The 26,358-nt window shown below is 40.1% G+C and overlaps 2 protein-coding genes across 3 annotated transcripts in view; both read right to left on the bottom strand.

The window, feature by feature from the left end:
• The window catches only part of LOC140924635 (NLR family CARD domain-containing protein 4-like), a 388,290-nt gene that overhangs the window by 235,879 nt on the left and 126,053 nt on the right, over positions 1-26,358 (bottom strand). The gene's annotated exons all lie outside the window — the stretch shown is intronic.
• On the bottom strand, positions 1,669-18,195 carry LOC140924644 (NLR family CARD domain-containing protein 4-like). The gene is made up of 6 exons (XM_073374673.1): positions 18,088-18,195; positions 9,873-10,986; positions 8,381-8,566; positions 7,757-7,813; positions 4,087-6,701; positions 1,669-1,878 (listed from the first exon to the last, which is right to left on the bottom strand). Exons 2-6 carry the CDS (start codon positions 10,930-10,932, stop codon positions 1,807-1,809), a joined length of 3,990 nt encoding a protein of 1,329 aa, XP_073230774.1. The 5' UTR covers positions 10,933-10,986; positions 18,088-18,195; the 3' UTR covers positions 1,669-1,806.

The raw sequence follows: 26,358 nt of genomic DNA, 5'->3' as shown, positions 1-26,358 counted from the left end.
ACGAGCACAAAAATTACGCATCATTGAGTTTTGAACCATCATTTCGGATACAGCAAAGTTAACTTTTCTTCAGTTCAGTCGAGTACGTTTTCAGTGTAGAAAGTTTTATACGAAAATATATCTAAGCACTTCTTAGGTGAGTTACTAACCAGGAGCCCATTTCTTTTGCAGCGTCCCCGGGGGGGGGGGGGGGGGTGACCCCACATGAAAGTAAAGGGGATGCTCGTCGTTTCGCTAAGGGGTAGGAGTTACGAATTTTGATCTCACTTAGAGAGGCCAGGACGAAAAGCCAATATCTTTCCCATACAGATATCAGTTAGGGCAAGATGGGTTCATTCTCTTAGGGCTGTGCGTAAAGAAATATCTAAATAAAAAAGCCAATCACCACCATACTTTGTTGAAGTACAGTCTCCTGAAGCTCTTCAATTCTAATTTTCAGACGAGCATTCCCGTCCCTATTATATGGGAATCACCACCCCCTCCCCCCCCCCCCCCTCCCTCCCGGCCGGCTGATATTTAGTAAACGTCAGAGTGCGTTACTTAGGCGTTTCCCTTATTCTAAGATTTCTTTTTCCCGGGATTCAATTTGTTTAAAAACGATTGCATAATCTAGGATGGGAGTTGATGTCGAAGCCTTATTGGCCCTTACTTAAGCGTTTCTTGGAACAAATGAACACAGTAAACTCTCTTAGGCTGAACATTCATTGATCTCATACGCCATTACTGGAAATTCTACTCTGCTCTCATTGGATGAAAAAACCTGAACATCTAACACGCTGTGACCCAGGTCTCACATGAGTGATGGATTCTTGAGGTCCCTTAGTACAAAAATCTCTTGATCTAATCCAACGTAATTTGGGTATCCCTATGTTTTGGGTAACTCCGTAAACAAATCCCTCGTGATGTGGTTTTCCCATTTTAGCAGGTCAGGCTACGGGTGATCCTCCAGTACCCTACCGAAAAACTAACATCCCTTGTGATTTGGGTAAATGTTTGGAGGCACTATCCTTCCCAGCGTAACCTGGGTAGCAAGCGTGATCCGTGCAATCGACGCGCGCGCCCGGATCATGCCTGCCACTCAAGCTACTCGCGGTATTTTGTACCTTGGAAATAAAATGGCCTCGTGTGATTGTTTAAAGGTTGCCTTATGCCATTAGTTTGCACACAAAAAAAGACACTGCATGCACACGTAAAATGTTGCATGTATAAGAGGAAAGATTTTACGGCTGGTGGTTTTTGTCTTAGTGATCACCAGCAATAACAGTAGCCAGTTCCTTTTAAAACACGGCTTTCAGTCTAACTTTGTCTTGAAGATCTTTTAGTGACCTGGTGGTCGACCGTTGTGAAATAAACTGAAACTACAATTCAATTCCGCTAATTTAAAAAAACATTGCAACGAACTGACACAACAAGGACATTATAAAGAAGTCAAGTTGTAGAGCCGGTTTCAGTGGTTGTAAAATGAACAAACTAGGATCAGTGTTTTCACCCACATCACCAGGGATTTGAGCGCAGGGGTTCAAAATATCGGGGGGGGGGGGATACTAAACCAGGGAAACAACCAAAATGCGCCTCAAATGAGAGGCACGTAGATTAGGGTGACACCAAAATACGGGGATATCCGAAATGCGAGGATACTCAAATGAAGGGGGGGGGGGGGGGGGGGGAGGGATACCCAAAATGTGGGGATACTAAAATTAGAGGGATATCAAAGAGATATTTTAAATACGGGAATACCTAAATGGTCGCACAGGTCGTAGTGGTTCAATCAGTGTCCAGGTCTCTTCGCGATTTTGGTTCCCTTTTTCACTCTTCATCAAATGTGACTCCCTTTTCTTGTAGTTGTGCCTCTGTACGTAGGCGATTAGTATACGGGATCTAATAAAAAAAGAAAAACAGAAACGGATTAAAAATAACGTACAGTTAGTTCGTTAGTGATCATGAAAATGGTAGCCATGATTGTTTAGCGAAAACAATGGTGTCTCTAATTTCCTACAAACCTCAGCGTGATTGAAAAAGTCATTACTTTAACGAAACGCACACGTGTAATCGTCCTTCTAGAACGTAAACTATGTAAACAGAAAAAATCCTCGTTTTGTTTAACCTGCGATCAAGCGTTTTCTTTTTCGGGGAAAGTCCTTTTCCCCTCGCCTCCAAAACAAAAGGAAAGAAAGATCCCCTGATCGCAGGTTACGTTTTGTTCTGATCTTCTCGCACCCCGCCGAAGAACTGAGAGGCTGCTACTGGTCAGAAAAAGTAGAGAGGCTCTTTGTGCAACGCAGCGAATGCGATGAAAGAATCGAAAGCTTCGCCACTCCGCCTTGTTTCATTACCCTACTTAACTTTAAGTGTGAATGTATTTTGCACGGAAGTACAGTAAAACCTTGATGTAACGAACCTCTATATAACGAAGTCCTTCGTATGATGAACGATTTTCTTTACCTCAGTAACAGCAAAATAGATGAAAAAGAACCTCGATATAACGAAACCTCGTTATAACGAACAAAAAAATTTTGCCAGTGCCTTGGCCCTTCGTCATGTAGAGGTTCCACTGTACTAACTCAGGACACAGTTTTTTTGTCTCTTCTACTGGAGAAGGAACCGACAGTTCTACGTCATTGGAGCAACGCATGGCAAAGGCAGCACCTTCACTGCTTAGTTGTTTTAAGTATTAGTACGGTCACGGTAATCAAAGCCACGACTTCCCACTCTACAGTAAGGCGCTCCACTGATTTCCATGGCGCATTTAAAAAAAACACTTATTAAGGCAACACAACCATCACATGCCAATTGCTGCCTTGAAATACACTGTACAGTACAGTACAGTACAGTACATTGGTTGAACCTTGAGCAAACGTGTTCCTCGCCATACTAGTAAAATTAGCTGCTCAATATTTTTTTTGTCTCCACTTCACCTTAAAAATGTTTTTGAAGTCTGCAGAAGGTGAGCTAAATACTACCAAGCTAAATTTACAAATCCTTCGAAAATACAACAATAGATTTGTTTATTTCGGGAAGTTATGAAATGTCTAATAGTTATTCAAATTTTGACATTATAGTCATTATGTAAGTAAATACTTCGCTGAGCGAATCCCTCAGCAAACGTATTGCTTTATAGGAAACTGAAAAAAAGCTGTTTAAAAATTATAAAAACTTTCCGCCATTGTTAATGGACTCGGCGTAAAGCATAATTTGATCTCACGAAATAAGTAACATGAAGTGTAATAATCTAGGGTAATTCTTAAAAGTGTTTTTAGCTCCTTTGCTAGCAGCTTTACTTTTCATGGTGAAAACAATAAGCACATTAGTAAGTGATAACTTTGAATTAACTCGGGGTCGACTCAACTACGAGGGTAAGGGAAAAAAAACACGAGAAGAGCTTAGGTTTACCTCAGTACCTCCTGTACCTCTGGCATAACGTTCATTGTAAATTTGAACAACAGCCAATTGGTAGTGCTCTCCTTGCTCTTCACCCGACAGTACGTCAGTTATCAAAACTGCCTGCTGTTTACTGTCATTTTATTCAACGCATCGCCACGCTTTATCCCGGAATTTAACGTCAAGGAACATGCTTAACCGTAACGATACAACAGCAAGATTTCAGTAGTATTTTATAACCAAGAAGAAACCGCATTCATTTCTTTTTAAGTTCGCATTTTAAGGAAACGGTGAGGAAATCGAAAATGAAGTCAAAACTGCAATCCACTTCCATCCTGACCATCTATTAAAGCCAACACAGACACTTAACTCATCACTATAAGTTTAGCGGATTGATAAAAAGGGTCGTTTACAGAACTTGAGTTTGATATTGAAATCCATTTTTGCCTACTGACAAAGAAATATTATTAACGGAGTATGATTATTGCAATCTATATCCACCCTGCAGGACATCTAAAGACAGACAAAATACATTAGCAATTATTGTCACGACTGGACCACTATTCGACAAGTTTTCTTTTACAAAAATGTGTCTTTTTTAGTATGGATAAGAATGGCGACACAGCCCCTTTAAAAAACGGTTCCTTTTCGTCGACCAGGAAGTTCAGGGGCATTACGAACATTAATACCTACAAAAGGGAAACTTACATGATAATCTGACTCCAAGTGTATGCGCCTTTCATCTGCTAATGTAAAGAGCTCAGTGGCTTCTTTCTTTGTCAGTCGAACCTCCCAGAGACTGAGACCACGAAGCCGAGAACTACTACCGACATAATTGATCAGTTCACTTACTCCGCGGACCAGTGGATTTTTGTCAAGCTTAAGGTACTTCAGTTCTGGTACGTACATGAGTGTACGGGCTAAAGCTGTAACTTCCTCTTCACCCATCTGTGTATCACTCAGGTACAGCTTTTTCAGATGAGGTACCTTGTGCAGGTGTTTGGCAAGCTCACTTATCCCGTGACCGAGTGGGTTCTTTGATAACTCAAGTTCACTCAACTGAGCCACATTCTGTAAACTATGGGCTAAAGTTGTGACTTCCTCTTCACCCATCTGTGTAGCATTCAGGTGCAGCTCTTTCAGATGAGGTACACTGTGCAGGTGTTTGGCGAGCTCACGTATCCCTTGACCGAGTGGGTTAGGTGATAACCGCAGCATATGTAACTTACCAACATACTTTAAAGCACTGGCAAGTAACTGACACTCTTGATTCCCAACACCAACATTACATAAATGGAGCTCAGATAGTCGAGGCACATGGTGAAGATTATTCAGTAAACTGACAAGTTCACTTGTTGGGCTATTAATGACAATCGCTCTCAAATATGACAGAGAGTGTGTCAGAGTCTGATCAGATATTTTTTCAGTTAAATGCCAAGAGCTGCAAACATCATGATTCTGTGACACGTGATCAGGCGCTTGAAGAGAAGACTTTGGTGCTGATATCAATGATCTAAACAGTTCAGTGAATAGACTGGTCGGTCTTCTGAACTTAAGGCGAGTTAAATAGAACACTAATCGATGTCCAACTTTCTTAATGAAAAACTCGTGAGGGAATACATGTAGATCGTGGTACGTATTCACGGATTTTACGTCACCATAACATGTCACAAAAACAGTGTCCAAATCGGACATGACAGAAAACATTTGATCACCCACAACTTCTAAATCAGGTGTTAACGCTTGTTTAAATAATATATAATCTGGCTTATCATGGAAATTTGTTGATCTCAGGCAATGCTCGCTGAGAACTTTAGGCAGTTGTTGGTCCCCACAATCTATCACTAAAAGACCATTAACACATTGCAGAAATGGAGGATAGACATTTTTCCTATCTGAAGGAGGGCAAGAAAGGAAAAGATCGAGATTAATACGATAAAACTCTCTTTGTTCTTCAGTGAGTTTCTTAAAAGAAGGGTTTTCACAGAAGTTGTAATCAGTCAGACCTTCTTTTTCTCCTATCATCTTCAGATGGCGAAAAACAGCAACGGTAGCTTCTGATGACAACTCAGACACAAATTTGAAAACTTCAAGCAGCTCAGTGAACCGTTTAAATGAGTCGACTTTAGACAGACAGTTGAAGGTTTCCTTGCCATTTTTAAAACCATGAACTAAAAACGAGGCGGAAAGGAATTCTTGCACCGATTTATGGAGAAAGAACGCCAGTTTCTCAGGACGAGGAGAGTTTGAAAGATTAGAAGTCTGTAGAAAGCCAAAATCGATAAACTTTTCAAGGAATAACCGAATGTCCTCAGGCACACTGCTGAGCTTGAAATAAAGACAGTCATTTAAAAGTGCCTGCCATGCAAGTTCCCCTAACTTTGCGAGGTCTTCTCTGTATTCATCCATGCTTCTAAATGTCTCCTCTGAGGTTTTGGCGGTCACGTGATCGAGCAGCGTCTGACAAAAACTGTTATACAGAGTTGCGCGGGATGTTGATGGTCCTTGATAATCAGAAACCTTCCAGCTTAGAACCAACATTAACAGAAGAAGTGGTATTTCCGCCAACTCCCACAGGTTGCGTCCATACAGGAAATTTGTAAACTTTTTTACTTCTGTTTGGTCGCGAAGAAACTTAAGAGCAAATGTTATAACTTGCCACTGTTCAAACCCATTAATCTCAAACTGAGCGTGACTTCCCGGTCTTAGCTCATCTTTCTTCCGCGGTCGTGTCGTTATAAGAAGAGTACAATCTCTCAAATGACTGCCTTTCCAAATCTGATGGACTGGCGCTGATGTTTCGGCGCTATATTCATCATAACCGTCAAAAATAAGTAGGACTTTCTGTTGGTTACGAAGAATGTAATCATACAATTGGCTAAACACCATAGGGTCACCTGCGGACAACAGCTCCGCCTTTTGTAGCATAGCAGAGAAGTCTTGCGTGTTGCAAACATCTCTGAGCTTGATTAAAAGTACAACAGCAAACTTCTTTAGGATTTCTTTATTACCTCGTGACCAGTCAACGGCGAGTTTCTTTGTCAATGTCGACTTTCCTATTCCTGGCCTTCCATACACTAAAATTCTCTTAGGAATTAGATGATGACCATGGCTTGCGAATAGGTCACTGCAATCTTGAAGCCTTTCTTTTGTTGTTCCAGCAAGTTTTCTGTAATCTCTTAGCAGTGTCAACTGTACATACACCTCATCAATGTCCATGGTATTACTTCGGTCCCAAGGAGTAATCATTAACTGGCTTGCGGTACTGTTGTAAAATGAGCAAAGCTGATTCTGACTCCACTCCAAAAAAGTAGTTGCAGCATCTGTTTATAAAAAAAGTAAATCTCCTTTAACTTAAATCCTTTCTAACGCATTGAGCAGTAGGAAGTTAATTGTACAAGTTCTGTGGTAGCACTGATAATGGTAGTTTTTCTATTACGGCCATTAACGTCTAGAGCCTGATCTCAGGTGAACACGTATTGGAGCAAGATTCTTCATGCGTTAAGCTTATTACCAAACCTTACATCACCGGTTTTTTAAACAACCTTCGGTTGCGAGGCTGACTTGTTGATCAACTTTTGAGATGATTATAGATTTCAAAACTTTTATACTACAGTTAGTTTACATTGCACTGGCCTCCCCTTCTTATTTAGTATCAAAAAATCAAATTGTTATGATTATTTTAACTCGCTCATTGACGTTACACATGGCTTTAGAGACTGTGTTGTTGAGTGTTGTTGTTTTGTACTGTAAATCCGTTGCCCAGGCCAAGGGTGGGAAAATCTTACTAATTTAACAAATAAGCTAAGGAACAGAGTGCAAATAGTCGCTAATTAGACAAGAGAACTTAACAGAGGAGAGGGAAGAGGGTCTTTTCTTAATTAATTGGAACACATGTACTGTAAACGTTTTAATTAGCACCCGTCTTTAAATAAGTGCCCCCACCCCTCCTCCAAAGACAAAATAATTTTCCCAATTATAAGCTAACACAAACGACACCCCTGATATGAGAGTTCCAAAAAGGAAAAAAACAAACAAAAAAATTAAAACCAAAAACAAGAGAAGCAAGAGAAAGAAACAAGACAACAAGAAACAAGAGAAAAACAACAAGAGAAAGGGAAAATGAGTGGAAAACGTATCTTAAACTCGTAACATGTTGGATTGCTTACACGTACAATGTAGCATTAAACATTAAGACCCTGTCCACATAAATCTGGATATTTCTGAAACTGCACATTTTCTTTATCACAAAGCGGCCTTCCCTCAACACTAAACCAGTGACTCTGCTCATTCAATAAGTGGCCTTAGTTCATGTAAAAAAAATATGTGGTTTCAAAAAATATCTGGATTCATGTGGACTGGAGCCATAAATTGTAACCTGAGGGACTTGGTAACTGTTCCTTTGATCTGCTGACTGAGGTCTGCTCTGACATATCTTCAACAAAAAAGACACCTCTCACTTACATTCAAGAAATCTACTAGAATTAACTGCTACTAATAATGTCACTAGAAGTGCATAATATCAAAACAAGTGTAGTTTTAACACTTAAAAAAAGAAATATACACATGTAGCTTTGTCGTCAGCTCAATACGACTGCTGGAAAAAACTGACTCATCAGCTAAGAACACTTGGTAGCAGTTGTTCAACCTGAAAAGGTTCTTCTAATCTATACCCTATTTCACAACAAAATCCACAACTTTTTGGGATCAGTAACATGACTGTACTTTAATCTCTTTTTGGTTTAAAATGACAAGAGGTCTCTTCTAATCAATGCTCTTACAGGTTGTAGGTTCCTTGAAGAAACCACAACAATAATCCACACAAATATAATCAAATCTAACTAAAAAGCTGTTTTAAACAGAAAAAGATGTCATGTGTGGCACCTACCCCGTAATGTAGTGTTGAGCTTATGACAGCATCAAGGAAGTACACTGTAACGTACCCCTAGTTTCTGTAAAACAACAGGCCAAAATGGGACATAACATTATGAGAAATATTTACCTTGGTAATGAGGCCATGAATAAAAAACACAAGGCTCACTCAAAATGTGTGCGACAAGAGATGCTGCCATCACACTGGCACAGGAAGACCAACTCTCTGAAGGCAACTGAGAACCATCTGCATAATCAGCTATTCCTTTCACAATTAACCACTCAATTTGACAGTCAAATGCTGCTGTAAACACTCCTATAGAACAACAAAGAAAATGACACTTGAGTTAAAGTTGAAGGCGGGAATATAGCTTACATTATTTTGCCTAACTTTCTAAAAAAAAGAAAAAAAACCGAAGCTAACTCGAGTTGGAAGATAGATGAAGAATGTAGAGGATGTGAACTGTACCGCCTCCTTCCCAGTCGTATCAGTTTGGATTGCGGTTTCGAACAGCTTGCACCTTAATTTTCTCTGGCCGACATGCTTCAGGCAGGTATTAGAACCTCTATTCATCTTCAGTAGTGAACTGCTTTTCTTTAGTTTTTATTGCAAAGGAAAATGGGAAAAAAGGGGAAACCAGGTTCTGTGACTCCCCTGTTTGCTGTCCCCTTTTTTCTCTTCAAGCACCTGTAGACTGGTTTGCGTGGGTGCCACTCACAGGGTCATCAGGGCTACCTTCCACAATCCAGGCTCAATTGCGGCACCTTTCAGTTTCACCATGCACCTTCCCCACACCCATCTATTGCCAATGGATTAATGTGGCTAAATAAAATTTAGGCAGCGGTCTCCATCACCAATCGAATATGGGGCAGTCTTGGGCTTTAGCATATTTTACAGCACTTTCCCCATAGTCAATCATTTTGCTTTTGCATTTTTTTGCTCCCAGCCCTTCCTTCCCTTTGGATGTTTTTTGGTTAAGTATCTACACATTTCTCCACTGAAGGTCTCAGTGTGACAGTGACTGGCTGGTGCCACTCATGGGGTTGTCATGGCTACCTTCTAGGCTTGCTTGCAACTCCCTTCAGTTTCACCAGGCACCTTTTCCACACCTATCTTTTGTCAATGGGTTTCATTTGCAGACATAATTGTTGTAATTGTAATAGCAATCTAAGCAATGATTGCAAATTAACCTAAACAAAAACATTAAGGGGGGGAGCTTCAAGGAAAATTTGAACCCATGGCCTCTCTGTTAGCATGACAGTGCTCTAACAACCGAGCAATGAAGACCCTTAAATTGGGAGCACGCCCATCTTTTCAGCAAAAAATTATTATAATACTAAACTCAAACAAGCAAACAATTGACGCAATGACTTGAACTTAACACTGAATAAAAGCAACAAACATATATATCTATAGAGTTCAGGGTTGTCATTAAGAGCCAGGGGCCGGGGATTTTCCCTGGCTACTAAGAGAACCAAAAGAAATCCCAAGCCATTTGATTCCCCACCTACTTGTTGTATTTACCTGGCAACTTGAAATCTTAGTGACAACCCTGAGAGTTAAAAGAGACCTGACTGCATGCACGTCCTAAGGCTGGCTGCATTTTAGAAAGTCTAATCACCTTCTCCTTCATTTTCGATTGCCATAGCCTGAGGATTGGTTTCAGCAAGTTGATCACGTCGCCATTCAGCTCTGACTTGTTCTGGTCCACTCAAAAACTCAGCATCAGTATAAACTTGAACTTGCTGAGCTTCAGCCGGGTCTTTCAAAGGTGCTTGCCAGCCATCAGCGCAATTCTTGATGACATTCAGAAAGCGTTTGCTCACATAACTTCTCATACCAGTTGACTGCTCTTGATTGCTGCTCACTACCTTTGATGCATATGTTGCTAATTTGGCAGACACAACAACATCTCCTAACTTGGATTTTGCAGGGTTGAGGCCACTACATGTTCCTACTGAAATGACTGCTTTGGGTCTTAGCACAGAGGCAGCATTCTTTACAGATACAAGAGCACCACAAGGACCAATACCATTTCTATAACATCTTAGTAAAGCAACTTTCATCTCCTCTTGACTTTCACTCACATCAGAAAAGTAAACATAGCCAAGAGCATCAAACCAACATCTATAGGGGTTTTTAAGCTCACTATAACAAGCTAAGAACTCACAGTTTGTAACTGTAAGTAACAGAATATCAACAGGCAGATCTGCATCTTTTGAAGGTTTGGTTATTGTCTTAATATCAGTGAAGGAGAGAAGAACTTTATTAAGCTCAGGTGGGTCCCCAACATGGTTCCTTGCATCACTTGAAGAATTCTTGGATGAAGAATGTAGACCAGTGGTAAGCTGGGGTGTATCATCATCACTGCCCTCTGATGCCCTCTGATCAGGAGAGTCCCCAAAGTGGTTCCTTTCATTGCTTGAAGAATTCTTGGATGAAGAATGGAGACCAGTGCAGGTAAGCTGGGGTGTATCATCATCACTGCCCTCTGATGCCATCTGATAGGGAGAGTCCCCAACGTGGTACCTTGCATTACTTGAAGACTTCTTGGATGAAGAATGGAGACCAGTGGTAAGCTGGGGTGTATCACTGTCCTTGGATGCCCTCTGATCAGGGGAGTCCCCAGAGTGGTTCTTTTCATCACTTGTAGCACTGGGTTTGGAAGAATCACTGCCCATCACTGCCCTTTGATGAGCTATTTGTATCTTGGGAAGATTTTGACATCTTGGATCCTAAAAAAAAAATTACTAAAATGCTAAACTGATAATTATAGTACATTAGCTATATCATAGACTGTGGAGGTGAGGCTGGGGGCACGCATCCAAATTGATGATTGGTCCATCTTGATCCTATATCTAAAGGATTAAGCCTCAAAATGACTATCTTTACAAAACTGCACTTAGATGCACTGACTTCTCATGTGAAGCTAATCGGATCCACTTTCTTCAGAAAGCATTCTGGATGAGATTTTGCCAGAATTAGCCCGACTACAACTCAATTTATATTTTGTGTATGCATGTGAATGTGACAGACATTATACACGTAACTTGCCACGAGCCTCAGCAATGATATCAAAATGCTATTGCATCACATCATGTCATGTCAATCAAGCAAAAAACAGAATGGTAAAAATTTAACTGAGAAGCAGAAGGTATACAAAAACATCACTTCAGAAAAATTATCTTGAGTTTTTATTCTGCCTTATGCTTTCTCTTAATTTTGTGGTTGAAAGTTTGACATGTTTACAGTATGTTCTTGCTGAAATGGCATCAGTGGCATTGATTCCCTTTACACTATGCTCATGAAGATAAAGAACAAATTGTAAGATTGCACATAAATATCTGTTTATTTAAGCCTTTTGCAGTTTATGGTACTTTATACGTAACTTAATGAGCGCCTATGTTGTAATATTTTAGGCTGATTTCCAGGAAATGAGCCCGTGTTCTCTCCCTGAAAAGAGGGCTGAACACATGGGTTTGCTATTGTTGATTTCCACCAATCAGATCGCTGTCTGCTAAAATTAAATATTTTGAGCATAAATTTGTTTTTCTGGGGCAGCTCGATTTCAAACAGTGGATGTGAGAGGGTTGTTTCACGTGGCATGCAAATATTGTGTTAAAAAGCGTTTTAAGCACAAAAAATCCTAAAGTGTTTACAAAGAAAACCTTTAGAGAAGCTCTGGTGATGATAAGGATGTGTTTGTAACTCAACCAACTGGTCTGGGTCATTAATTATTTTCCAGTCTGCAACAATGGTTGTTGGCAACTAATGTGAAAGAGATCATTTTCAAGTCAATTCCTGTTGTAATAAATTCCACTCCAAACTTTGCTAATACAAGATCAATGAATATACCTCAAATCAGTGCGTGTACCTCTTTCTGCTGATTGTTTCAGCAAATGCCAAAGTGACAAAGAGACAAAACAAACCGTGTTCAATCCCATTTACATCACAGACATCAGCAAATACCAAAGAGACAAAGAGACAAAACAAACTGTGTTCAATCCCATTTACATCATAGACACAGTCAGCCACTCATATGTTGTCCAGCCGTCTCTTCTTGGGAAGAACCGACAGAGCAGCGAAGTCGAGCCTATTATAAATGTTGCAAGGACACTCAATAAATGAAAACTGTTGCATAACACCAAATTACCTTGCTCTTTACTTTGATAATCATTCTTCATGAAAATGCACTTTTCCAAAGGACTTGGGGGTCTCAAAATGTCGCACTTGTGGACTAATACCACCTCTTTTGAAGTGGAGGGGGCGGGGGTTAGGGGCAAATTTGGCTGTTCTCTCTTTGTGGCTGTTTAGAACTGTCAGATTACTGAACCTTTCTTTAGTCATTGTTGAGCGGAGTCATGTTTACAAAAGTACCTTTCTCCTGCTGAGCCTGATTGCACATGCAGGATCCACCAGTACAAGTGTGCACTGTAGGTTCCTGTAACCCCTTCATTTTGTTTAGTATGTCATTGAAATGCGTCAGAGACCACATCATCAGCTGATACAATTCGTTGTAAGAAACTGTAGTTCGTGGATTAGTGTTCAGATTTAATCGAGAACCTTCATCAAATAAGACTATAATTCCGCATCGTTGCAAATGCTACATAGCCTTGCCGGTTTGAAAACGCAAAGTCTAGCACTAAGTGCAGTTTTGGGAACACAGGTGTTCCGAAGCTTACTACCGTGGCATCAGACTGATGGGATAATTTGAAACGGACCAATAATAGTGAATTTAGATGCTGGAAGATTCTCATTCCAGCAAAGATACTATTCATGTGAAAATTATGTATATTACAGTGGAACCTCTATAACAAAGTCCTCGGTCTAACGAACTATTTTTTTTGACTCCAGTAATAGTAAAATTTAAGACAATACAAAAAAGAACCTCGATATAAGTTAAAAAAACCTTGTTATAACGACCATATTTTGCCAGTCCCTTGGCCCTTCGCTATATTGAGGTTCCACGGTAGTTAATTTTATTTATTTTTCAAAAAATGGGGGGGGCCTTAGCCCCCCCCAGCCCTTTCCCCCGCATGGGCCCTGAAACAGAATAGTAAAATACTGACGGTGACATGGTTTTTTCCTCAATACAGGAAGCAAACGGTTTTGAAATTCAGCTTAGGGACATACCTAATGGTCGCCCTAAGACAGGGTCTGCCAGTCTGGAAGGGATTTTGCACAGTTCATCAGGGCTTCTGATAGGTTGCAGAGAAAAAAAGTCAAATTTCGTGGGATTTTTGGGGACAAATTCGTGGGAAATTTCAGGGCAAACTTCGCCAAAGAGCAATTGGTAACAAACAGCCGATTTTGTGGTTATTTTCAAGGCAAATTTTGGTTTCACTGGCAATTCATTGGTTTTGCGCTGATCAGACCAGTGTTTTTTGCGTTTTTCTAACAGAGGTTATCATTTGCTCTTTCAAACGCTCAAGAAATGAACCAATGGCAAAGCCTTTAACATCATGGCTAGTGCCCAGTTTTTTGCAACATAATTGTCGCCTGGTAGTTCTGGAACGTTGTTTGCACGTTTCAGTGACGAAGTTTGAAGATAAATTTGCAAGTTTACAGCAAGTAAATAGCCCCAATAGCTGAAACAAGTTTCAAATATGTTGTACAGACATGTATATGATAAGATTTGTACTGAATTTTGTGGTATTTTGTGGGTTTTTGTGAATTTCGTGGGATTTACCGGAATTTCACAGCTCCCCGACTGCGCGAAATATCAGAAGCCCTGATTCATGAATTGACCGGTAAACAGAGCATGAATCGAGAAAACTAATAAAATACAGTCATGATTCATGAATTATAGCGGGGATTTCAATAAGCACCAACAACTGATGAAACGCTTTGCAGGGCTCGACGTTGCGACCCGTGGGGTCGCCAATGCGACCAGCTTTTACTCAGTGGCGACTAAATTTTCACGCCTGGTCGCCAACCTGGCCCCCAAGATAGGCGATTTTCTTTTTTGGGTAAACGTACACTAATGATAATTTGTTATCCTTTACACAACTAACGGATAGCTAACGGTTTATCTAACGCTCTAACGTTTTGCCCAAACGCTCTAACGGTTTGTCTAAACGTTTTAACGATTTGTCTAAAGGCTTTAACGATTTCTTCCAACACTCTAATCTACGTTTACTTGAAAGAGGATTGTGAAACAAATGAATTCGACGGAAGACTTTAATCGACTTTCGGACAAATCGATCGCAATTCTCAACAGATCGTCCCGTGTTTCTCCGGGAATGACTTAAAGCGCATCGATATTTAAAACAATTTCTTTATGTCGAACATGTATCTCGATTGCGGACTCGATAACAGATTAGTCTGATAAAAGCTCAAGCTAATCAAAGCTAATCGAGAACGAACGACGCTTATTTCTCGAGCTTCGCAATTCTTGTAAACAACTTTACGCAAATTTCTGTTGAGCGTGACGACGCAAATAAAAGCTCTGCCGTATTTTATTGACTTCTAATTAAGTAAAGTTGAAGTCATGCTGTTTGTCTAACAGACTTCTCGCGAAATCAACTTCTTTGCCCGAAAACATTAGCAACGTTTCCTCTTTCTGGTCTTTCTGGAGACTTTCGATCACGTGTTAGGCAACCGCGCAATAGATGAAGTTTCACCGATGTTCAGTTCTGAACATGCAAATACATGGGACGCAAAACAAATTTTGCAGATTTTGTTCTTTCATAACCCAAATAAGTTTTTTTGTGATTCCTAAATTTTGTTTTTTTAATGTGTATTCCATTTCCTGAACCTTAAGCTTGAATACCTGTTTGAGGAGATTTACGCTTGAGTGCGGATTCATTTTACAGAACACCGGCTGGTAATCGAGCGTCAGCGAAAACCATTCGAAAGAAAGTTCAAAGGAAGTCTAAACCATTCATTTTCTGTTAAGGCTAAGTTAAAGATGTTAAGTTTATTTTATCCCATTAGTTCTTAAATATAATTTTTGGCGACTAGAATACTTATTCTGGCGACCAAAAATGAAAACTTGGGGGCCAGTTGGCCCCAAGATTTTTTTCTGAAAGTCGAGTACTGCTTTGGCTACACTGCTCAGAGAAGTTGGCTACTTTTTTCCCCCAAAGAAGAAGCAACCAGTTTGAATAATGTCATGGATAAAAATTGAATTTGTTCATGTGAAAATATAAGTAACTTAATAATAAAGATTTGTTCATTGCTTGTGGGAGTTAATTGTGTAGCTAATACCGTAAATCAAAATTTGAGTTAAAGCCGGCAAGTCTTCTTGAACAGAAAACTCGCTCTTTTATACTCAGTTTAGTCCCCTGAATCAGCTGAAAATCACTTATTAGGGCTTTGCAAAAATTTTCTGATACAGCATGCCCCCAGACATCCCTTAAAAAAGTGGACTTCTGGCCCCTTGTTGATACAGTCGCTTACTGTATTCAAATCTGCTGGTTACTTCAATTTTTAATGAAACCCTGGTTATAGTATTCACTGTGACGAGTGATCACCTAACATTTTAGTCTGTAAATCAAGATTTCTACTGAGAAAACAGATGTAATGTCGTGAACATTAGATAACCCTTTTTCAAACCAACTACCGTAAAATTCTGAAAATAAGCCACGGGGCTTATATTTTTCAAAGCCCCTTTTGGAGGGGCTTATTTTTGGAGGGGCCTATATTCGAAGGAGCTTATGTACGGAGGGAAATTTGCATTTCAAAATCGATTGGGCTAGCTTGTCATGGAAAGGAAATTAACCATTTTTGCTTTGTTTTACTTTGTATTCGAGGGCAATTTCCAAGTACAAGCCCCCGGGGGCTTATATTCTGAGGGGCGATTTAAAGGAGGGTTTTTTGCGTTACGATTTTGGGGGGCTTATTTTCGGAATTTTATGGTATTTCCTATAGTAGTCCAGCAACCACCACTTATCATTGATGGACTTGATTGGTTCGTCACCAGATCATGTGATACATGCATGAAATGACTCCAAAAGGTAATGTGATTCGTGAATGTACGGAAATTTAACCCGTGAATCATGATCCAGACCCTCCTTCCCGACCTAAGAGGGCATCATATGCGTTTGCATGGAAGGCGGAAGCTGACATTGTATTTTCGAATTCACATTGAGAAATTGTAATTTACTAGTGTGCAACATGAGAAAATGGGGTTTAACTGAATACTGAAGTTGCTCCAAATATTGTAATGGTATGGACTAATGCCCCAAAATAACTAATTCCTAACATATTCGTGTTCTACGCTCCCAAAATTAATATTAATACCACAGGGCTTATTTTCGGAATTTTATGGCCGTCAAAACATCACAACACACTATAAATTAATTATATGGTATATGGTCATTTCGTTCCTTGGTCAGATTGTTCCAAGAGAGATCGTTCCAAACAATAATCAGATTGTTCCATAAAATAGTCAGTTCATTCCACAAAAAAGTCAGTTCGTTCCACATAATTATGAAAAGTCAAGTAAATTTTTCTAAATTTGTTGAGTGAACTTTATCGAGGAGAAAATGTTTCGTTCATACCACAAGCTGATAAAATAATAATCGATCCAAAGTTGATTCGATCCATCCTAGGTCGTTTGAAAACAAACAAGAAACAATTTCAACCAGCCACGGGCTTTAACATTTAAACCGCCGCTTTGAGAGCTTTCAGAGCCACAGTCAATTGACGGTTTTGAAAGATATAGAACAACAAGTAAAAGCTATGCCGTTCTGAAGGTATTTCGAAGCGCTTATAACCTAAATTTTTCTTTTCAGCACCGATTTATACAAATTTTGAAAACAACGCGAGTTTCGAATTACAATCTCGATTTTATGGTAATTTGTCTTGCGGAAAATATAACTGAGCATTGCAAGCGTTTTATCGTCTTCAACCTTTTATTAATATTCTTTTTACATGCGGGGACATTTGGGTTGTCCTAATGACTCCCGCCCCTAAACAACATACAGAATTACATAAAATAACTAAAACTAGCTCTTGTTAATTAATTTCGCAAAGCTAAGTGCGCAATTCGAATAAATCACTGTCTAGCTAGTGGATTAAAGTATTAGGGAATCAAATTACATTACCCACTGGATGGCGAACATCATTCTTCCTTAAAACCTACTTGTGGTTATCACAAGCTTCATATCTTTTTACAGCAACAGGATTAAAACTGAGATAGGGAGTATAAATTATAGATATTGCTCGTCGTTTATGGATACAAACAAACTCTAAACTGTCAATTAACATACCCAGCGAATTCGGCATGTTAGCGAAACCAGGTTTCTCTCGTTGTTTAATCTAAAACCACTTTACATCGAGCTAAGAAACACGCAGGCGACGTAGTACTTTATTTTACTTTCTGTGTTGTGGTCAAAAATCGACAAACAGATTAATCCGACAAACATAAGCTCTCGCCATTGTGTGAATAGTTCTGACATCGTTCCGCAAGGCATAGCTAGTGAAATTAACATACGACGCTCTCGCCATTATGTAAATAGTTCTGAAAATACTTTCATCCATGTTCCGACCGCTACTCTGTACTCGGGTAACATTTACACATTTAGAAAAAAGATATAACATATATGGAACAAACTGCTTTTTTCTGGAACGAACTGACTATTTTGTGGAACGATCTGACTATTGATTGGAACGATCTGACTTGGAACGATCTGACTATGGAACGAAATGACCGTAAATCCTATATATGTGTAAAAGAGAATGATTCACTCCAAGGAAATCCCGTGTTAACATTACCTAAGGCGAATTTTTTCATTACAAAAGGGAAAATCTTCTGAAAACTCGTTTACTGTATGTCAGCTTATTTACAGTGCATGTGACCTAGCTAAGAGAGTACGTATTAGTTCGCTTACCTCAGTACTTTCTTTAGAGGAATCGGAAGGACAATGTTCAAGCAGAGTGGAGCCAATTCTAATTTCTTTTCGTACAGGCTACATAAGAGAACGCTAGATAAGAAAACAAATTAAATGTGGCTAAATGTAATTTAGGCAAAGTTAACCTCGAAGCAATGCTGGTCAGCTGTTTCCCCAGCTATATTAGGGGTGGCCCGATGTATCCAGCAGGGGCACCTCGTGACTTATATACGCAGTTGCTTGCTTGCAGTTCTTCGCAAAGTGTTGTTTCAATTGCTTGCTGTTTGCCTGCCAGTTTGTGCTTTGGTTTTTCCCATCCCTCCCTCCCTCTTGGTGTGGGCTAGGTAAGTATTGGGTTGGTAAGTATTCCACTGAATTGTTCAGTGTGACGGTGCCTGGTGGGGGCCGCTCGCAGGGTTGCCATGGATACCTCCTCCTCATGCTAGAGCATTGCCCGGCTCCACCAACTTCGAAGGCACCAACGCCCATGCTCATCTATTGGTGATGAGTTTAACCCATGATTGCAAGAATTTTAGCTGACGAGAGTTGAAATTTCAAGAAATCTCACTACTTCCGTCTTCTTCGAATTTAGTCAATGCGCATGGCAGTCACCAGCCGCTGTGCATGTATACCCGCACGCACTCCACACCGCTTGGACCACGTTAGCAGAAAACGCACAGACCGCGACTGGGGTACGCCTGGGACCATCTAATCTGAGTCAAAAGCCTAAAAGCATAACCTGACTTTAGGCCCAATTTTAGCAACTTCCATGCACTCTTTCATGCCAGGATCAGGAGCCCATAACCTGGAGTAAGCCACTTTGTTACGTGATCGCGTTTGCTCTTCGCAGTTTTATTTTAGGTCCTCGTCTTACCCCGCTGTTGCAACACCCACAGCATTCAGTGGCGGATCCAGGGGAGGGACCCCTTATTTTTCGACCAAAATGAGATCCGAAGGGCCGAAATTTTTTTTTTTTTTTTGGAGACCGGGGCCCCCCGCTTATCTCAGGGTCTGGATGAGTGCCCCTCCCCGCCCCACCCCCCTCATCTGAAGGTCTGGATCTGCCACTGGCATTCTTGGCCGGTAGTTGAGGAGAGCTGTTTATATTGACTGCGCATTGTAGCTTTGTAAAACTGGTAACGTACAGCGTGAAAACCACCAGGAATCTTTTCACTGTAAGCTCACTTGGCAGTTTCCTGAGTTAGGTCGATTTATAAGACAATGACCCCAGCAAACTTGTTTGGTTTGCACTTGTTCTGTCAAGATCAGATCTAGACTCGCTGCTGGGTTTTGAAGCTCTTTTAAGAGGTTTTCAAGTGTTTGAAACAAGAGGGATGCGTTTACCTTATTATAAGAAATTAACGCTCCATGAAATTAAGGTATTGGAAATTAACGTGACTTAAATTAACGCGAATTTAACGGAAACCGACTTTCGAATAAAGAAATTATAAACGCGAAAGAGGAGGTAGAATTTCATAAAACGAAAATTGACGCGATTATCTTGGCCGAAATCAAAGGAGAAGATATTGACATCACTTCTGACAGCGACAACGATGAAGGTGAACTCGAAATATTGTAAACCTTCACCTTAGCTTTTCTGAAAGATGAAAAATAAAGGGTAAATGGAAAGAAAGAAAGCTTGTAGTTAATGTCTTTTAGGTGTCAAGAATGTCTGGACAGGTTCCAAAATTGGGGTTAAAATATTGGAAATTAAGAGCGCAGAATTAACGCTGCACTTAATTAACGTCGCGGAAATTAACGCTCAACAAAATTAACGCGACTTAAATTAACGCGAATTTTAACGATTCACGTTAATTTCATGGAGCGTTAATTTCCTATAATAAGATATGTTCCTTGAACATCTAAAATCTCCTTTCAGTATCTCTTCTAAATCAAACATAACGGTCTTGATAATAACGAAAATGATCAAGAATGTGCGAAGAAAAGTTGGGAGAATATACATGCTGTTGTTTAATAGGTAAATAAGTTAAGTTGCAACACGTCACAGATAGCTTGTGTGAGGGGAGGGGAGGGGGGGTCTGTACACAGGCTAGTCACAGACGTTTCAGCTAAGATCGTATGGCTTATTTCCACGACTCCAAGCAAAATAAAATTGGATCCCCCTGACAAAAAGGGTAGACGAAGGTTACAAATTAGTTGTGAAAATATAGAGTTCAGAGAAGACTGAGGGTTAGGTTGAGGCGCGCGGGGTTTCATGGGAGCACATAAATAGCGACTGGGTACGAGTCTGGTATTATAAGTATTGAACTAGATGGCCCACTTACTTTTCGAAATACTTTTGAACTATGCAGAGATATAATCCCACCTTTTTAAAAGGTTTTTATCTGCTGCAGGACCAGTTCAGTTCATAGAGCACTTTACTGCAGGGCGGGAGGACGCAGGTTCGATTCCCGGGGACGGGCCAATAATCAAGGTCTTAACTTAAATAACATTAAAACGCTCTATAATGGTATACTGTAAGCATCTCCCAAATTTGATCTGCGTCAGCTAGTTATGAAGAATTAACCTGTGAATGACGGGGATTAAAGCTAGTCAGAAACGGAGGCGTTCTCACGCGTCTTTTAAAATTTGCCCTTTCCCTTTTCCATTCAAAAGCTTGCCACGCATGCCAGGAGAGCTGTCGAACACGCAATAGATCTTTGTCACGCGGCGACCTCGTTCTCTCTACGAGGCTAGCCGTGCATAAACAAAGCTTTTTAAATCTCCTGAGACAAAATGGCCGCCGCGTGACAAAGGTCTGTTTACAGGAAGACGTCAAATGAGAGGCGCACGTATGCCTTATGTCAGAGCACAACACATTATGATTGGTTAGTTTATCGGTTCCTGGTATTAGTTCAGACTCGTACCTAGTCGCTATTTATGCGTTTTGGGGGTGAGAGAAGATTGGGGGTTAGGTTGAGGCGCGCGGGGTTTCATGGGAACACATAAATAGCGACTGGGTACGAGTCTGATATTACTAGTATTGAACTAGATGGCCCGCTTACTTTTCGAAATACTTCTTAACTATGAAGAGATAGAATCCTACTTTTTTAAAACCTGTTTGTAACCGCGGCAGGACCAATTCAGTTAAAAGAGCACTTTACTGCAAGGTGGGAGGTCGCAGCTTCGATTCCGGGGGGGGGGGGGGGCTCAGGTAGATTAAGGCCTGGGTCTAAGTCATTTATGATTTTTATGTACAGTTTCCAAAAACTATGGTTAAAGACATCCACAAGGGACGATTTTTGGTGAGGTAAACGAAACTCAAAAAACTTGAAAAAGGAAATTTAAATTATCTGGTCACGTGATCGACCACGCCCTCCATTGTTCGAAAATTAGAAGCAACGATTCCCACCACTTGCCAAAGAAGTAGCTCTGCTTTCTCGGTATCAAAACATTGTCCTTACAAAGTGTCTACGAAATCAGCTCGGAATGGTTCGAAGCATTACATTTGGCAGGTCCAATTGGTGTTCACTGACTAGTGCCAGTCCTCCTCCAACTTAAATTATCGACAGGAGAAAGACGTTTATTGACCTCGCCTCATTCCGATTGTTTTTACACGAAGACTATCAGTAGCCACTTTTGGACCTACTAAAGAAAAACGGTTTACTCTCTTTCTGGTGGGAATTTTGATTCAAAGGATTCCTCGATAAAACAGGGCGTGGCTGGTCACGTGATGCATTTATAGACAATTTTTAAAATGAAATTGGAGGATTTTTTGGTTATGATTGGCCTTAAATTGTTAGTCATGGGATATCTTGAAAATACTTTATGTTATACCACCCCCCTTTAAAAATTCTGAAAACTCTGTAATGACCCAGGCCTTAATCTACTTGAGGGGGCAATAATCAGGGTCTTAGAATAACAAAACCGAAGAAGAACGTATTGCCTTTGCTCTGCAAACAGCTCGACATTTGGGTGGCTCAGGTTACAAGGCACTGTACAAATGGCGGTCCAGTCTCCAGTAGGAGAAGACGTAACACAGTGTCCTCAAGTTCCAAAAACTCTCACTTTCAAAACCAGCTAAGTGAGAGCATTTCCTGTAAAAACGAGTTTTAACCATTGCTACGCACTTAGCCTCGCTATGAAACAGAGGCTTGTGGCAACTCAGAAATTGTCACACTTCGTAGTGGGGACGAGTGTGAAAATGAGCAAGGCAAGTAAGCTATGGAGCCCGCGCTCTCAGAAAATTTTGTGATCAATTCAGAATAAACTACAAATTACCATGGCCCATATTCCATATTGTGCACTGTTACATAGCACTGAGACCTAACAGCGAGGCATAAAAGACAACAGAGTAACTGTATCAACACTTTATTGAGGAATTGTAACTGTTTACATTCATGTAATGTATTTATTCTAAATTTTATCTCTTATAATGCATACAAACTCTTATGTTACGCTTTGTTCACCGTACCATACGATGCTGGTTTGTTTGCTAGTTTATGGAGTTTTCACTTTGATAGAAACTGGTTAAATCGCCCTACACTGCTCCCTCTGTAATTCAGGTAAAAAAATATGTGCGATAAGAATAATAACCGTTACAAATCACTGCTAATGAACAGTACATGCAAAAAAAAACTAACTAACCTAGAGCTGAACCTCCAAAAAGAGATCTTAAATTAAAGAGATCTTACATTAAAAAAAAAATCTTTTAACAATGAAGTTAGGGATAATCTCACCTGTATAAGCTCCAAAAACTAACACCAGTTAGCTAGCTGTTAACTATAAAACTACATCTCATTTTATAAATATATCATTGCATATGCGTAAATTATGCACAGTTAAAAGATCGGGCATTTTCATTATATTTACAGAGTTGATTTGTTCACTAGCTCACTACATTTTAAAGAAATGAAAATAAAAATAGTCAACTTGCATCTTAGTAAAACGCATGTTTCTCAGGCTCTATTCTCACTATACAGGATAGCTGTTGTGCTGGCACCAAAACATATCGGATAGGGCTTCTGTGAACACATAAGAACGGTGATTTCGGAGCGACTTCAGTAACGGAGCGAAGCTGCGCCGCGCGCACGGGATCCGACTCTAAAGTGGAGAGTCACATATCGGATAGGTGTTCATACTATAATGGACAGCTTTTAATGTCGGCACGGCAATCTATCCGGTATGATGTGAAAATAGCCTGAAAAACTTACGCTGCACTTAGATGCATTAACATTACCCCAGCTATTGAATCAGTTTCAATAACAAAATGAACGATCGGAGTAATTTCGCTAAAACACTGAACTGTTATTAGTCACTGTTGATGAACTGTACATGCAAATTTACAAACAAATTTACTCTAAACCTGGATCTGAATCCAAAAAGGATTTTTAATTACCTAACAAAATATTCAGTAAACTGACAGGTAGGAATAATCACAGCTGCATCGCTTACACAAACGCCGAAATCTAAGTCCTTGTATTATGAAACATCACTATATAATGTACGTAACGATGAACGGTTCAAAGATCATGTTCATCGTATTGTCAAACCTAATTTTTTTGCCAGTTCATAGAAGTGACACTTTCGTTATTAGAGAAAAGAAAGCTTGCTCTTCGCTTGGAAGCGTGTATATTGCTTCAGTGAATCACTTTTACGCACAAAATCTATGATCAGAGTCATATCACTTAACACCCTAAACCGTTATTAGTCACTGCTAATGAACAGTTCATACAAAAAAATTTACTTAAAACCTGGATCTGAATCAAGGTAGCGACTATTTTATAGAATAAATGTACATGGAAGTATTATGAACTCATAACTGTATATTGTACAATCGGAGTAAACACACTTAACTGTTATTAGTCACTGCTAATAAACAGCACAGGCAAATTTACAAATACAGATCTGAGTGTAGATAGCGATCTGAATTTTTGCAGTTAGGAAAAACTTTATCTGCATCAGCTACAAAAATACATCACTGCATATACGTAAATGATTTATAGTTTAAGGTTCATATTCAGTTTCACAATGCTGACTTGTGTGCCAGCTCATTTCATAAAACTGAGAAACATGCGCTACATCTAGATGCATTCTAAATATTGCCACAGCTAAGTAAATCAGCATTAATATCAAAATAAACGCACTTGACTGTTATTAGTCACTGCTAATGAACAGAACAGGCAACAAATTTACTCCTGAACCTGAATTCAGAAAGTTACCGTAGTTTTATATTTTTGCGAATATAAACTTGCAGGTAGAAAATATAATCTCATCTGCATCACTTGAATACGTAAATTATGTACAGTTTAAACCGCAAGTTCATCGTCTTGTACAATGTTGATCTGCTTACTTGTTCATGGAATCCACATTTTCTTGAAACTGTTTGTTACACATAAAACCACTCTACACTTGAAAGCGTTATACTGTCCTAGCGAGACACTTCAACACAACATACGACCGTGGCAATATCAGCAAATACACTAAACTGTTATTAGTCACTACTAATAAACAGTTCATAAGGCCGTAATCATACGCTCATGTTCATCATATTGTACAATATCGATTTGTTTGCGATTTCAAATAATTTTAAAAAATGTTCGCAGAAACTGTTAAAACTGCTTTGCACTCGGAAGCCTGCACATTGCCTCACTGAAACGGCTTACAAATGAAGAAGACAGGAATAATGTCACCAAACACACTGGACTGTTATTAGTCACTGCTAATGAAGAGTCAACGGCACCAGGGATTAACACTTACGCCTGGTATTGATTGTCTCAATGGACGATATGGAGGATTATATGAAAACCACAGTTAAATGCAAAATTAGGAACTTTTCGAATAGACATTTTGAATCGTTTGCATCTTACGCAACTGCGACTATCACTAAGGAAAACGGAAATCACCTTTAAATATTGGGTAGGGGTTGTGCTCAATATTCCTAAGGAGTGGCTTCAAGAGGGTATTAGGTTGTAATCGGTTGCACCAATTACATGGCATAGCTACAAACAGTTGCAAAAGTACTTAAGACACTGTACCATATTTTGGCTTAAGTGGCCTGCCCATGATCTTGTGCTTGTGACCCCCTCTCCACCCCTTATCAAAGTTGCTAGCAATTACAAGGCCATGCTCAAAACTTGGAGGAACAATTCTGAATGGAGGGGAGGAGGGAGGTGAGTGTTATATCTCACAGACGTGTGACTAGCAGTGATTTGAAGTAGGAAAGGCTGGTTTTTCGTGGAAGTGTCTCAACATTTTTGCAACTGGTTGTAGCACGAGCCGAAAATCATTTCCGGTTCCTTTTAGCCAAGAAGGAGAGGTTACTTTTCTTTCTTTCTCTACCCCAGTCCCTACTCAGGGAATCTTTTGTTCCTTTTTACCCAATACGCTCGCAAATCATCAGTGCTTGCCCCGCTTGGCCTAAAGGAAACGGAAACGAATGAGACACAGGCTAAAAATCCATGTGTCATCGAGTTTTGAACCATAATATGAAACAGCTTAAAATTTAATGATCTATTTTGCGTTTCTGTTGAAGTGTAAAGAGCTGTATAAGAAAATTAATGGCGCTTCTAATTTGAGTTACAAATCAAGTAATACCGGGAGCCCATTTCTTCTCAGCATCACTGGGGGGGAGCCCATATAAAAGTGACGGGGAAGCTCGTCTCCTTGCTTAGCAGTAGCGATTGCGAACTTTGGTCTCACTTAGGGTGGCTAGGACGCAAAGTTAATATTTTTTTCCATACAGGTATCGTCTAGGGCAAGATGAGTTCATTCTCTCTTCCTTGAGGCTGTGCGTAAAAAAATTGTATGTAAAAGGCCAAACGCCACCATACTTTGTTGAAGTATCGTCTCCTTTAGGGCCTTAATTCTACTTTCCCGAGGAGCATCCCTGTCCGTATTATATGGGAATCATCCCCCCCACCCCACCAACCCGGGCCGGTCAGTAATCTGTGACCTCTGTGACCCAGGCCTCACATAAGTGATGGACTCGTGAGGTTGATGGACTCCTGGTTTTACCCATGATAGTTACGCATCGCATGCAGTGTCTACACTAAGTAGTACAAAAATCTCTTGATCTGCTCCAACGTAATTTGGGTATCCCTGTGTTTTGGGTGCCTCCGAAAATTAAATCCCTCGTGATGTGGTTTTTCCATTATTTCAGGTCAGTGTTACGGGTATCCCCTAGTACCCAACCGGGATACTAACATCCCTTGTTATTTGTGTTGTTGTTTCGAGGTGCTATCCTTCGCAGCGTACCCTGGGTATCCCCTAGTACCCTACCGGGATACTAACATCCCTTGTTATTTGTGTTGTTGTTTCGAGGTGCTATCC

This window comes from Porites lutea, chromosome 14, assembly GCF_958299795.1.
Source record: "Porites lutea chromosome 14, jaPorLute2.1, whole genome shotgun sequence".
In the NCBI taxonomy this organism is placed as follows: domain Eukaryota; kingdom Metazoa; phylum Cnidaria; class Anthozoa; order Scleractinia; family Poritidae; genus Porites; species Porites lutea.
Note: the sequence above shows the minus strand (reverse complement) of the source record. Positions and strands in the feature narration are given on the sequence as shown.